The following is a 14461-nucleotide window of genomic DNA, read 5'->3' on the forward strand; positions in this document are numbered from 1 at the left end:
TTGATGAGCAGAATTCTCATTCTATTTATGTTCAAAGACACATTGCTTTTGAGGTATCAAGGTTCAACTAGCAATATTATTTCAAATCTTAGAAAACCTGGAACAGGATTAACCAAAGATCCAGGAACAGTATCTTCTTTCCATGTTCCTGCCCTTGCAATCCCTTCAAATCTTCAATCATTCTGAGAAAACTCTAATCCCTTACATATATATACTCCAATTTGGAAGTGATAGACAAAACTAAGCCAAAGACACTGCCATAGGGCTTCTTACATTATGGATTCCATCATTCCATGTATACCAACCAAAAGCATACTCCTCTGCATCATTCTTTTTGCTTGCCTTTGGGTTTCTGGCTTCTACTGTTATGCAGAAGCTTTTCTTCTGCCCAACATGATTAAAGTACAGGATACTTGGCTCAACCCTAACTGAAAATCCCACTGGTGACTTAACGCTAGAGAAGTATATACTTCTAGCGCTGCCAACATTAGTGACGGTCCTTGTGATGGTCACTTTGCGTTTGAGTTTGGAGATCTGGAGGGATGGATAGTTGAGATTGTTGGATGAGGGTGACACTTTTGGACACTTGAATGAGGAGTCGGGACTTTTAACTCCAATATTGCAGAGGTAGAGAAGATAGTCAGTGTATGTAGTGTCGTATACTAGACCGGGATCTGCAGCCTTTGTTGGTCGGAAGTGGCCTGAACCGTATTGGAAAGGGTTTGCTGGATTGCCAGATGAATCAGTTATTGGCTTGCCAATGTTGTTTACAAGTCCGGCTGTAATGTGAGAAATGTATCGTATTAGAAAACAAACATACTCCATGGAAACCATAGGTCAGAATAGGGTAGGTAAAAAAATTATGGACACAGCCCAGACTAGACAAACTTAGAATAAAGGCCTTACTTTCAAACCCAACTACTATGAATGTTGTTTAACTATACCTGTGGTCATGAGAGCAGATCTTATAGCAGCACTGCTCCAATTAGGGTGAATGGCTTTGAGAAGAGCAACTGCAGCAGCCACATGAGGGCAAGACATAGATGTTCCAGAGAAAATATTATACTTCACCACTCGGGGATCCAATTCTGACCTTGTAGGGGATGATCCTTCGCTCCATGCTGCCAATATATTTAGTCCTGGACCTGTGATGTCGGGCTGTTGAGTATGCGGTATGCCAGAAGTTAGAAGTCTTAAAAGGTTTGACAGACAAGGACTGATTGCTCAAAAAGAGAAAAAAAAATGGTGACAGGAATTACCTTGAGAATATTAGGATCGATTGTATTCGGACCTCTACTGGTGAAAGAAGCCATGAATGGTGCTGGTTTAGCATGTAACACCGTCCGTCCTGGAATGATGGTTGCCATTGGTTTCTTTGTTGATTTAATATAGTTACGAATTTTAGTCACATCCTCGGAACTCACTGCAGTTGCAGGAAGAAGGTGAGGGTCTGCTGGGAGATCAAATCCATTTTCCGGCGTGTTTCCTAGAATAAAACCAACACCCCCGGCTCTTTTCACTTCAATGCCCTTTTCAATTCTCAATGCAATACCGCCCCTCAAGCACAAAACTAGCTTTCCTTTCACCTTCTTTGGATCAAGGGAACCAAAGTTGCAATTTCTGTAACATACAAAAATTGATAAACATTAAAAAAAAGAAAAAAAAACCCACTTAACTAATCATGATTTTAATAATTCTTATTTTAACTGGAAATAGAGATTACGCTGCAGTATTGTTCTTGGGCACTCCAGGGACGACGACATCTGCTGCGAATACCAGGGGGTACATCTTTTTCTTCAGCTTGTATGGGGTTACGGATTGTCCCTGAAAAGGGATCAGAGCAGAAAGTGCGCATAAAAACAAGAATTGTCAAAATATTGATAGAACATTCCCTTGGTTTCTCAAAGGTATAATTACCATGAGTTTCATGCCATTTCCAAGAACAAGAGGAGTGACAAATGCTCGGTCTACGCTACTAGCGCCAACTGTGATGATCCATGGTGCAGGGTTGGACAAAGTTGAGGGGCCAGGGCCTGAATTCCCAGCGCTACATGCCACTACAATGTTGTTCTTGGTGGCATGAAGTGCTCCAATTGCTATACCATCTTTGGCATAAGTGAAAGGTGTAGAAGTCCCGATAGAGATGCTGAGTACATGAACTCCATCAGCAATGGCATCATCTATGGCTGCTAACATGTCTTCTTCATAGCATGTGTTCCCTTTCACCTTTGTTTGGCCTGGGATCGGCCAGCAGACTTTGTAAATGGCGAGACGAGCCAGCGGGGCTCCTCCTGAGGCTGTGCCGGGGGCATACCCAAGTGCTGAAACATTGTGAACCCTTCGCCCTGCAACCGTAGATGCCGTGTGGGTTCCGTGGCCATCCTTGTCACGTGGTGATTTATAATCTGTTGTGGTGTTAAGAGGGCCATTGTCGGACTCATAACCCTTCAGATAGTATCGAGCTCCAATCAGCTTCCTGCAAAATTGCCAATACGTAGGACACGTCAAAGCTTAATTTTTAAAAGGATCATCTGCTCCATCCCCATATGACCTCAGTAGTAGAAAGGAGGGACACATCAAATTGTGGGTCACATGTGGGCCCTTGTCACGGACGAGCAAGGTGTGTGCACTGAAAACAAGCCCAGAGGACTATCTCATGTGCATTTCTTGGCATTGGATTTATAAAACTCACAAGATGGCAATGGAAGGAGCTAAAAAACAACGACCAACAGCTCAGACCGTTCACTTTTCGATCAAAATGGACAAAATGGACGGATTGGGATCACCAATTAAAACACACTCTTTACAGTAACACTAAAAAATCCAACATCAGAATCGGGAACAGTTTGTCTAAATAACATCCGACATCTGCAAAAGGACAGTGTGTACGTAGCACAGGGAAGGAGGCCCATTAGATGCTTTCGGTGAAAACACCTTGGTTGTCATGGTCTGGTTCAGTTCTAGAAGTGTGTAAAATCCAATTACAACCATGCCAGCTTGTTTTTATTCCTAAACCATCGGACTTTTTATACTAGGCATAATGAATCTGAAGTTTGCTTTAACTTTTCTGCTACTTGTTAAGCTACATAAGCCCCTCTTGGTATCAGTTTTGAAACCATTTTCAGCTCTCTCCATAGGAAAAAAATACAAATACCACCGAACTAAAAGAATGCTAGCCTTTTCCAGGGCAACTGTTCTAATCAACTTCTCTTTGTTTAACTGAAAAAGACTAGAAACTGCAAATCAAAATCCTTTTCAAAAGTATGCTACGGATCCCTTCTTGCAAACTAATTTCTTGTCAAACTTTTGTTAATTGTAAAGTGTGAACGTTTGACCGTTTAAAATCACATGACAGTCACCAGATGCAACACTCGATCATGGTTTAGACTAGACAAGTATAGTAGAAATCTGAAACACCTTTATTTTTTAAAGCTACTGAGGGGTCCCCATAACAGTATACCCAGAATAAGCAGACTGGGATCAAGTGATGATGTAGGATACAGTTGAAAATAAAGAAGAATGATCCATCTCTGATACATGTTCCATGAATGCGAAGCACACAGATTCCACTCTATGCCTTCTTGGAGAGGCAGCTAGTGGTTTCTCGGTGGGTTGCAGCATCAGGGCTTGTGGTCCAAACCTCGAATGGGGCCACTCTCATCCTCTTCCTGGAAAGGAGACTGAACTGTGTCACCGTGCCTGTCCTAACACTATCTTCAGTTTCTAACGGGCAAGATTCCTATTGGTTCTGAGATTTCTCGACCAATCATGAGGCCTAAGAACATCCCATTTTGCAAAGAGAGAATCATTCCAATGCTATGTAGGAATAGTGTTGTGGCTAAGATTTGGAGGAAAATAAGAATCTATGTGGCCTACCAGAGATCAATTAGGTTTATGGTTGAAAAAAAGGGTGATGTATACATTGATCAAAAGACCCAAAAGGCCTATAATTCCTAGCACCCGTAGCTGTTAAACATGAGTGGACCATATGGAGAAGAAACAATATCACGGGTATTGCTTAAAATTAATTCTTCCTGACGAAGACTAGGAAACAGCCATGGAATAATGGTAAAAAGGATTAATGCCATAAAAGCAGGAGAGGGATTGAACGCTCACCTGTTACAATGGGAGGAGTTGAAAGCAACTCCAGTTTGGCAGATTCCCTTCCATGATTTTGGGATAGGTCCCATTCCTTCATCACTAAAGCTCTTTGACTCCGGCCATACACCTAATCAACACCGCACTCATCACATGCAATCAGTATACACTGCCTTCAACTAATCAATCATTACAGGTTGCAGCCTTATGATAGAGGCAAAAGCACATGAGTTTTCCATAAAATAGGAAAGAAAATAAGAGGGGAATCACACGAAAATTAAATCGTTCGTATTGGAATTACCATTATCCACCATCCCAACTATGATTTGATCGCCATATCTGGCTTTTTCCAATAAATTTCTCGTCTTCTTTTGCTTCTTCAACTGTTCTCTTCCCAGTCCCCTCTCCAAGCCTACAAATTCCCATGACCTTGTAGTGTGGAGGGTGTGCTTTTTCCGCTGGCTGGGGAATACTGATACCACTTCATCCATCTCTGTTGGAAAAGAAAAACTATTAGACTTGTTTGCCATGAGAGAAAATATAAATGCTGACCCATTTGAACGCTTTGTTTTACCCGAAAGCTTTGTGGCTTCATGGGGGCTGAGAACTGCTGCAAAGCCATTGATGCTGTGCTTGTAACTGTAGAGGAGAGAATCTCTAGCTTCTTCCTCGGATGCTTTCACAGAGAGAAGATACGAGTGGTGATAATCCTCTATCTCATGAACTGCTTTCTGTCCACTGTGTTCTCCAAAATATACTATATAGACCTGTGTTGTCACAGCACTTGTGAGATGAGCAATGAAAATATTTCACAGAACAACCCAAAAAATAACGTGGTTTCATCAGAGGAAAATCAAGAAAACCTTTCTTTCTGCACATGAGGCCAGGAGAGGAAGCAGGAAAAGCAGAAAGAAAACACAAAACCTCATTGTTGATGCTGCACAATCTTGATGGGTTGATATTGGCTATTTATAGGTTCACTGGGCATTGGTTTAAAACAGTTATCCTATGATGTTATTTTTGAGGGGTTCAAAAAGGTTCGGTTCTTTCTTGAGGAAAAAAAACAAAACAAAACAAAACAAACATGATTGGTTTTTGCTTAATTAAATAAATCGAACTAAACCAAACTTATCGAGGATGGATTGATCTAATTAGATGATAAGTTGGATATAAATTAAGTTTCATGTCCAAGAGATTTTTTCTTTTGAAAAAAAAAAACCATTATCCCAAATTGATTGGAATTGATTGATTTTTCAATTTTCATTCACACAATTAATATTCAATTACACCCCCAAATGGGACCAATCCCAATATGCTGTTCTCATTGTGCTTTGCGGCTTGAGAGTTGAAGTTGGGTAATGGAAGAATTACAATGGGCAGATGATAATAGAGAATTACTCCTTAATGGAAACCAGCATCCAGATCCCTCAGAAGAGGAATTTTCGACTGCCTCTCTATATTTGTCACCTTTGATATTCCTAGCGATTTGTCGGTTGATTGGTACATTCCTTATATTTTATTAATATTAAAATTTAAAATAATATATTTAATAAATTATAAAAATAATAATAATGATGCGGATTCCATCATTACAATAATGATTGAGCCATATTTCATGTCAAATAAAAAGACAAAATAAGAAATGAAAAATATAATTGGAAATGAAAATATAAAGTAAAAAAAATTCATTTTCAAGAAAAATAGGGTCAATATTAAACGGCCACAGTGACGTGGCACTCTGTGGTTGGTGATATAATAGATGCCAACACTGGAATATATCTTTCTCACTTTTAGTTTCTAAAGCCAGCACGAAAACGAAAAAAGGCTTGGCTTTTCTATAACGGTTCTTTTATTCGAAACAGATTTTTTATTTTATATATATACACACACACACGTACCAAACGCGCTTTTACTTCATTTTTATTTTTATTGTTAAATTTTTTTTTGAATAAGAGTGCTTAGAAATAATTATAAAAAAAATTTCTAATATTTCTAATATTTGAATGATGAAAAATTTTAAGTATTAAAAATATTAAAAATATTTTTTAGAATTATTATTAAACAGATTCTAAAAATGCTACAAAATTTTAAAGCATTATATTTATATTTTTATTATTTTATAAATATATATATATATATATAAAATTGTATTATATTTTCAATTTTAAAGATGTTTAATGTACAAAAATATGTTGCATAGTGGAAGAATTTTTTTTGCAATAATTTTTTTTCTCATTTTTATTTTAAAAATAAACTACTTTTTCAATTCCTTAAAATGTTCTTAATTCAAATGTTTCTATTGAATGGTTTTAAATAATATAATTAAGCAATAATATAATTGTTGATTCTTGTTAATTTATATAAACAATTGAACAATTAGTGTGCCAAAAGAAAAGTATACTTGAATTAATTATGACTTAAATTTTTAGGACAAAATTTTAAGTAAGAATTAATTATATCATTTGACAACGTATAAATGACATTTTAAAAAATATCAACATTAATAGTTGTGTTTTTTTTGTTAGAAATTTAGACTATTTTTATTGAAGGGTGTACATGTTACACAAGAAAAGTAGTGGATCCCCAACTTTTAAAAAGGAGATTTGTATAAAATCATGAAGTAAAAATAATAAAGAGCTTGAAAGGACCACCGATTGGAAGGTGGGAATGAATGAAGGGAAGATTCATTGAGGAATTTGTGGTCTAAAGGGAAAAACTACTAAAACCTTATTTGTCATAACCTCCTTTTTCTTTTCCTACTATCCATTCCTCTCCCTTTTGTTTTATGAAGTACTTTAATTTTTTTTTCCTAACAAATATCGTTTTTTTTCAACCATATCATGTCATGTCATGATATGGGTACAATGGTTTTTTAAATTTTTTTTCTCTTTTTGAAGTGTTGGACAAAAAAAATGATGAAAATCCTTCGCTATTTAGACCTTAATTGGGACACATTTATGTATAAAAAACCATCTCGGTATAAAAATTGAGTTTTTATAAGAATCAACATTTTTTTTTTACTTTCATTTTAAACGTTTTTCTTAATCATAAGCTCTTTAAATAAAATTATCCAGTTAGATTTAGAAACTATTAGTGAGTTTCCACTTCTCAAAAATGAATATGTTGGCTTCATTTTCAAATGCTGAAAAATCCCTAGACTGCTGGGAAAATGCATATAGAAGTGTCATATTCTTCTTTATTTAGTGCGGTGGAGAGTGGTCCGAGAGAATGGCCATCCATCCCATCCCAGCTTCAACTTCCTGCTCACTGGTTTACTTGTGTACCACTTGTTCGGTTTGGCATGCCTTCTTACTCAGATTTCAAACTCTGCAACTCACCTTTTCCAATATAGCTTTTGAGGCAGCTGACCTCTAACTCAGATTCATCTCTTTGTCTTACTCGGCAAAATCTTTTTAGATTGGGGAAAAGGAGAGAATGTCTTCATATGCATGAGAGTCATACACATCAACTTCAAAATCGTCAAGAGGCTTGGCTCCTCCACTAGGGCTTTGGGTTTAAAGCCCCCTTCCCTAGCTACCTTTTTATAGCCATACTCTACATCTGATCGATCTCAGAACCCAGATAAATATTCAACTCAAATCTGTCAAAGGTGGCATGGGATGGAAGGTGGGTGCCAGCCTATTTCACCTAGAAAGGGATAGAAATGAGAGTTGCCAAGGGACTTTCTTTAGAGGGCAGGGAAGGACACCAAATCCAATCAAAGTCAGTGAATTCTGCATGTAATTTTCCTTTTGTGCATAAAGTCACATCAGATGCGGATTTTATTGAAGAATGTTCATCCTGAGCTGTGTAACTGTGTTTGGAAATTATGACCATCACAGTTGAATGGCCAAAATTCTAAATGAAAAACACCCTTTTGTTTCGAAGTCATAATGATCATCATTCCTATGACTAACATAGTAAAGCAAAAGCCTGGGACAGGGAAATTTCAAAAATATACTGGTAAGATTAGAAAACTTTAGAAGCCCATCACTTTATTTCTACTCAATTGTTTGACAAAAAACACCATCTGTAATTTATATGATCAGGAAATATGTTCTTGCTACAACTGATACCCTTTCATACGGTAGCTCAATTTCTATAGACTGGTAAACCATCTAGCTTGGAGAAATAGGTATCATATTATAAGGGAAGGATGCCAAATGGCTGGAAAAATGAGACTGGTAACAGAGAATTCAAGATGTGCAAGGCTTCTACCTTCAGACAGAAAGCAACAAGATAAGCTCAACATGGTCTTGAAAATTCTGCCAAATCCTTTATTAACGTAACAACATCATCTAATGAGCCAAGGAGATATCTGGCTTTTGATCGCTTCCGTCCAACAGCACAGGAGAAGTAATTGTCACCCTTGAGATCAAGAACTGATGAACCCTCATGCAGTGACGTTTTTTGACGCATTGTAGGCCGCCAACCACTCCCGCTTCCACTCCCATAATTGCATGTTTTCTCTAAGCTTGATGAGGCCTGTTGTTTCTTACAGCGAGATGGCTTGGACCCACTTTTACTGGTTGAAACCTTAGTTGCAGATGTTTTGACAGGTTCAACTACCTTGGTTCTTGCTGCAGCTGCCGGTTCAGAAGGAAGTTCTGGCTCAAAAAATGTATAGATGTCTTCATCCTGAAGCAATAAATCCAAATGCATTTTTTTCCATTGTGTACAAATCAAGCAATAAAATAAGCAAAAGTTTCCAAATTCTATATGTTCTTAATCTAGTAATAAACATGCCCATTTGCAATGCACATTAAAGAGTGGTCTGAAGAGAGGATACAGAGTGAATTTAATACACAATGGATCAATCACAATTTGGGATTTGTCATGCAGTGCCAGAAACTAGAAAATTAGCTAACAACAGATCTCTAACAGAAAGTAAAGGCATGAGTTATAAAAAGAAAATCAAGAATGTCAAGTGGGGAAAAGTGTGACATCACGAAAAGAAACATGTGCAACTATTTTTGAAAATGCAAGATCGCAATGCACAGTCATAATATATCACTAAGTATGAAATCAATAGCTACTACTACAATTGGAAATCTTTTATATCACTCCATTCTGCAAAGAACTTTCAACCAACACCTAGAACTCTAGGATGCATGTATAACATATTCTGCTTCTATTTAGTGTAATAGATAAATGTGGGCATGACTTAATGCAAAAGAAACAAGTGGAATTTATATTTTTTTGGCTGTATTTCATCTTCGGCTAGGTAGCCACGGGAATGAATTACTAGACTTTGGGAGGAACTGCAAGAACTACTGTAAACTTAAACTTCTCTCTAACATCAAGAAAGACCAAGGTTTGGCACAAGTTACAAGACAAACTTCTCATGTGTTCTTGAAATTGGCAAAGATGTAATCTCCATGGATTATCAAAACTGTTCTGGGTGAGAGTCAAACCAATACTAAGTAAAGTGAATCTCAAACAGTAATGATGTATCAGCATGGATTATGCATGTTGGACGAATGTACAATTATAGAATCTATTAATCAAAGTTCACACATTTAAGAATATTTCTCATGGAAGAAAACCTGCTTAAAATGTTGTATCAAGTGAAGGAAAAATCACCTTCCCCAAAAAGTGCCCAATGCACAGGACATAATCAATAGGTGCCTTCATGCCCCTGTTATGAACTATTTCTCCTAAAATACGATCAATAGCTGCACCCTGTTTGAACATGGAGGCGTTAAAATAAGAAAGATAAACAGAGCTTCAGATACATCACACAATAGGTAAATAATGCTAGCAGAATAACCAAAATGCATGCACCTTTGTAACACCCACTGCTCGGACTTCAACAGATCGGCCACCTTGCACAACATCAACAGACGCATTAGAGATTGGGCCTGTCCACAGATGCTGCAACATATCTCTTGCTTGAAGCCTCCCAAATTCAATGTCTACAATATAACCACATGAAACCATTACAACACAAAATGGATGAAATAAACACAAACAATTATAATCTCATATATGTTTGAAAATATATAATTACCTGCATACTTGTAATTCCACACAAGTGAAGTCTCACGAAGCTCAAAATGAGATCGAGGTGTTCTTTCAGTAAAATACTCAAAAACATGCTGAAATTATGAACAGGCATTCGAAGTTAAGAGCATGGATAACTACATCTGGAAGTTGCTAATGTTTGCTTCAGTGAGTAATATATGCACCTTTACACTGTCAACCCAATCCATATTCAGATTATCTGGCATTGTCGTCATCCATTCTCCTGTGGTAAGACGTAAAAACATCCCATTTTCAGCTGCCAACCACATGTTGTATTCACTGAAATTCTGTAAAAGGCAGTTAGTAGTCTAAAAGTGTAATATTCCCAGGAGAGGAAAAAATGGAGGTTAGGAGAAGTTAGAAGTTATATACATCGTCCAGGACCCCCCTGTCGCTTCCACTGAGAATAATAACTGTTGTCTTCGGATCATCACAAAGCTTCTTCAAGGGTTCTTTCAAATCTGGGTGCAATTTAAGCTCCATTTCTTTAATTTGCCCACCTCTTCTACCTGGGATGTCTACTGGTTCGGTTAATGTAGAATTGAAGCCCTGGAATTCAGAAGCATACTGATTTTCAGATGATAAATAAAGAAGGAATCTAAAATTTATGTAATTAAAGATAAAACTGTTGCTTAAACTCTTCCACCCTATCATTTCAAACAGACTTCTCCAGAATTTATATAAATGAAAATGAATAGGCATTGAGCAGAGAAAAACAGTATATGAAAACAAGAAAGCCACTGACCATGTAACTGAAACCAGGTAACACGGATTAATTTAAAAATTGTGAACGACAGCTTTTTACAATGAAGATTAAAAAGCATCATTTGGTGAAATTTTAACAGGACACCACAAACACTTCTCCTGAACTGACAAGAGTATGTAAAATGGAGATGAACAGACATTGAGCGGTGATTAAGTACATTCCAACAAGAAAATTACTGAGCATGCAAAGTAGAGAGGTTAGAAAGGGGAAGAGAATGATTTCCTCTTCAAAGTTTGACAGGGAGCTCAAAAGGTTGGAGAGTTCTATAAACTGCGGTGGAGGAGCCTTGAGGAGGGGAGGTAGAGACAAGGCTGGGTGGGAGATCATTCCGGTTGGACAATGATACTAAAAATTCTGTCTTGGAATGTTAAGAGGGGTTAATGATACAGATAAAAGAAAAATAATCAAGTCAGTGATAAGGATGTAGCAAGGGGGTGTGGTTGTCTTCAAGAAACCAAAATTCAGTCGATGATGATGGAGATTGTCAGGAGTTTAGGTGTGAGCAGGTTCCTAGAGTGGGGTTACGTGAATGCTTTGGGTACAGCTTGAGGGGTTTTGGTGTTCTGGGACAATAGAGTGGTAGAGTTCTTAGAGCTAGAGTTGGGTGGTTTCTCAGTTTCATGCAAGTTTTTTTTTTGATAGGCAAACACAATTCATTAAAGAGGCAAAAAACCTCAACGTATACAGGACGTATACCAAGTAGCACCAGCCAAAACAGGCAAAAAGACCAAAAAACAAACCATCCCTCATCTGGAGGCAAACCACTCCAGGAAATCTAAAAGGGAATGCGGCTCCTCTTCCATGTACAATTTAGCCCAACCCCAAATATTACAAACAAAAGAAAATTTGAACCTCTGAATGACTAAGACCCCCCCCTAAAGGCTAATCTATTCCTTTACTTCCAAACCATCCAAAATATGAATAATGGAATGGAATTCCAGAATTTTTTCTTTTTTTTCCCCACAAAAGAACCCCCCCAACTATATAGAACCTCCTTTACAGTATAAGGGAACACCCACTTGACCCCAACTAAGCCCAACACCAAGTCCCACAAAACTCTAGCCACTGTACAATGAATAAGTAAATGGTCCACACTTTCCTCTTCACAAGCACACAAAAAACACCTATTCGGGAGCTGCCACCCTCTTCTTTGGATCCTATCAAGAGTCAAGATCTTTCCCCAAGTAGCTTCCCACGCAAAAAACATGATTTTAGTTGGAACTCTTCCCACCCAAATCTTATTCTTCGGAAAATTGACAGCCCTAGCCCTATCCAACCAGCTGTATGCATCCTTCACTCTGAACTGCCCGCTTCCCCCTCCCTTCCAAACAACTGAGTCCTCCTTCCGAGTAATCCTAACATCTTTCAATGTTTGAAGCAACTCACCTATCAACACCCCCTCCCTTCTCAGTTTCATGCAAGTTTAAAAACCAAGAAGATGATTTTGTTTGGGTTTTCACAGGGGTTTATGATCCTTCTTAGGGTAATGATATGGAGGGCCATCGGGAAGATTTGGAGGCCAATAAAGGGTTGTGGAAGGAGCCGTGGTGCGTAGGAGGAGATTTCAATGTTGTTAGGTTCGTTGCAGGGCATAGTAGGGGCTCCAGAATGACTGCACCAATGAGGAGATTCTTTGGAATCATTAATGAGTTAGAACTGAGGGATCTTCCTATGGTAGGGGGGCCTTTTACATGCAGTGGTGGGTAGAACAACCTATCCTCCTCCAGATTAGATTGTTTCCTAGTGTCGGAGGGATGGGAAAGTCACTTTAGAGGGGTGGTGAAATCTATTTTACCTCATCCTATATCTGATCGCTCGTCAATTCTACTGGAAGTGGGTGGATGGTAGTATGGAATAAGAAGAGGGCCCACTTCTTTTAGATTTGAAAATACGTGGCTGAGGGAGGAAAGGTTTTCTAACCTGTTAAAGGGTTGGTGGATGAGTCCAATTTTTACTGGTTCTACCAATTTTGTCTTGGCTTCTTTGAAAGGTAGAATAAAAAGGTGTTTGGAAATGTTTTCTTAAGAGAAGGCTTTCAAGTAGTTGGGTTTTTTGGGATACCAAGGAGAGGGAAGGCCCTCTGTTTCTTGCTGAGGAAGAGGCTAAGAAGACTGCCAGAGAAGTTTTTCATAAATGGGCCTTGATGGAAGAAGACTCTTGGAGGCAAAAATCAAGGGAATTATGGCTGAAGGAGGGGGATAAAAATACCATGTTTTTTCATAAGATGGCCAATGCTCACAGGAGAAGAAATCATCTAGCTAAGATCAAGGAAGATTTGGTGTGGCTTACAGAAGAGAGAGAGATAAAAGAGGGGGTGACACATGCTTTTAAGACTCCTTTTGAAGAAGGGGATCGGAGGCTTGGGATTGATGCTATGTCTTTTGAGGTGTTGCATGATCATGAGGCTAGAAAGTTGGAGGAGCCTTTTTTGGAGGAAGAGGTGTTTAGTGCATTGTTGGAGTTAAACGGCAACAAAGCTCCTAGTCCAGATAGCTTTCCTATGGCCTTTTGGTAGTTTAGTTGGGGTTTTGTGAAATCAAATGTGTTATGCTTCTTTAGTGAGTTTCATGAGCATGGTAGGTTCATGAAAAGTTTCTATACTTCTTTTCTAGTGCTCATTCCTAAGAAAAAAAGGGCAAAAGATCTTAAGGATTTTAGATCTATTAATTTGGTTGGTGGCTTGTATAAGCTATTAGCAAAAGTGTTGGCTATTAGGCTTAAGAAAGTGGTGGGAAAAGTAGTCTCTAAGTATCAAAATGCATTTGTGGAAGGGAAGACAAATTCTTTATGCGGTGCTCATAGCAAATGAGGCAGTTGATTCTATGTTGAAAGACAAGGATTGCGGTTTGTTATGTAAACTTCATATTAAAAAGGCTTATGACCATGTCAATTGGGATTTCTTGTTACCGGTTATAGGTAAAATGGATTTTAGGTAGAAATGGCTAGAGTGGACTAAGTGGTGTATTTCTACGGCAAGCTTTTCTGTTTTGGTAAAGGGTACTCCCATAGATTTTTTCCGAAGCTCAAGCGGGTTGTGATTGCAATGGAGGCTTTTAATAACATGTTGGTGAGAGCTCAGGAAGGAAGTTTCTTGTTGGGTTTTAAGGTGGGGGGAAGAGGGGCTGAAAGGAGGAAATATTTCATATGCTCTTTGTTGATGACACTATTGTGTTTTATGGGGCGTCTCTAGATCAAGTCAACAATTTATGTTGGCTTCTCATATGGTTTGAAGCTATTTCGAGGTTAAAGATAAATTTGGAGAAGAGTGAAATGATTCCAATAAGTTTAGTGGATAATCTAATGAGGTTGGCCTCGGAGATCGGTTGCAAGGTTGGGAAACTACCGTTATCTTACCTAGGTCTTCCTTTAAGGGCCTCTTACAAGTTAAAAGCGGTTTGGGACGACATTGAAAAGCAGTTACACAAAAAGCTCCCTTTGTAGAATAAACAATACATTTCTAAAAAGGGGTGGGTTACCCTAATTCATAGTACTTTTTCTAGCTTACCAATTTATTTCATGTCATGGTTCACTATCCCAAGACTAGTGAGACTGAGACAAGAGAAAATTTAAAGG

General features: G+C 38.2%; 2 protein-coding genes across 3 annotated transcripts in view; both read right to left on the reverse strand.

The window, feature by feature from the left end:
* LOC117923277 (subtilisin-like protease SBT5.6) lies at positions 1 to 5061 on the reverse strand. Its single transcript, XM_034841502.1, has 9 exons — positions 4962 to 5061; positions 4673 to 4865; positions 4400 to 4591; positions 4117 to 4228; positions 1918 to 2476; positions 1724 to 1824; positions 1260 to 1620; positions 945 to 1158; positions 1 to 779 (listed from the first exon to the last, which is right to left on the reverse strand). Exons 1-9 carry the CDS (start codon positions 5025 to 5027, stop codon positions 241 to 243), a joined length of 2337 nt encoding a protein of 778 aa, XP_034697393.1. The 5' UTR covers positions 5028 to 5061; the 3' UTR covers positions 1 to 240.
* A 3006-nt stretch (positions 5062 to 8067) lies between these two features.
* Positions 8068 to 14461, reverse strand: part of LOC117924059 (alpha,alpha-trehalose-phosphate synthase [UDP-forming] 1-like) — a 36970-nt gene continuing 30576 nt past the window's right edge. Inside the window, exons 13-18 of one of the 2 annotated variants that reach the window (XM_034842610.1) lie at positions 10495 to 10671; positions 10287 to 10409; positions 10109 to 10196; positions 9883 to 10013; positions 9682 to 9780; positions 8068 to 8736 (exon numbers count right to left, since the gene is read on the reverse strand). In XM_034842610.1, coding sequence (XP_034698501.1) covers positions 8344 to 8736; positions 9682 to 9780; positions 9883 to 10013; positions 10109 to 10196; positions 10287 to 10409; positions 10495 to 10671 — 1011 coding nt within the window. In that variant the 3' untranslated portion in view covers positions 8068 to 8343. The remainder of the gene's footprint in view (positions 8737 to 9681; positions 9781 to 9882; positions 10014 to 10108; positions 10197 to 10286; positions 10410 to 10494; positions 10672 to 14461) is intronic. The other variant, XM_034842611.1, reaches the window with a different exon arrangement.

This window comes from Vitis riparia, chromosome 10, assembly GCF_004353265.1.
Source record: "Vitis riparia cultivar Riparia Gloire de Montpellier isolate 1030 chromosome 10, EGFV_Vit.rip_1.0, whole genome shotgun sequence".
NCBI lineage: Eukaryota > Viridiplantae > Streptophyta > Magnoliopsida > Vitales > Vitaceae > Vitis > Vitis riparia.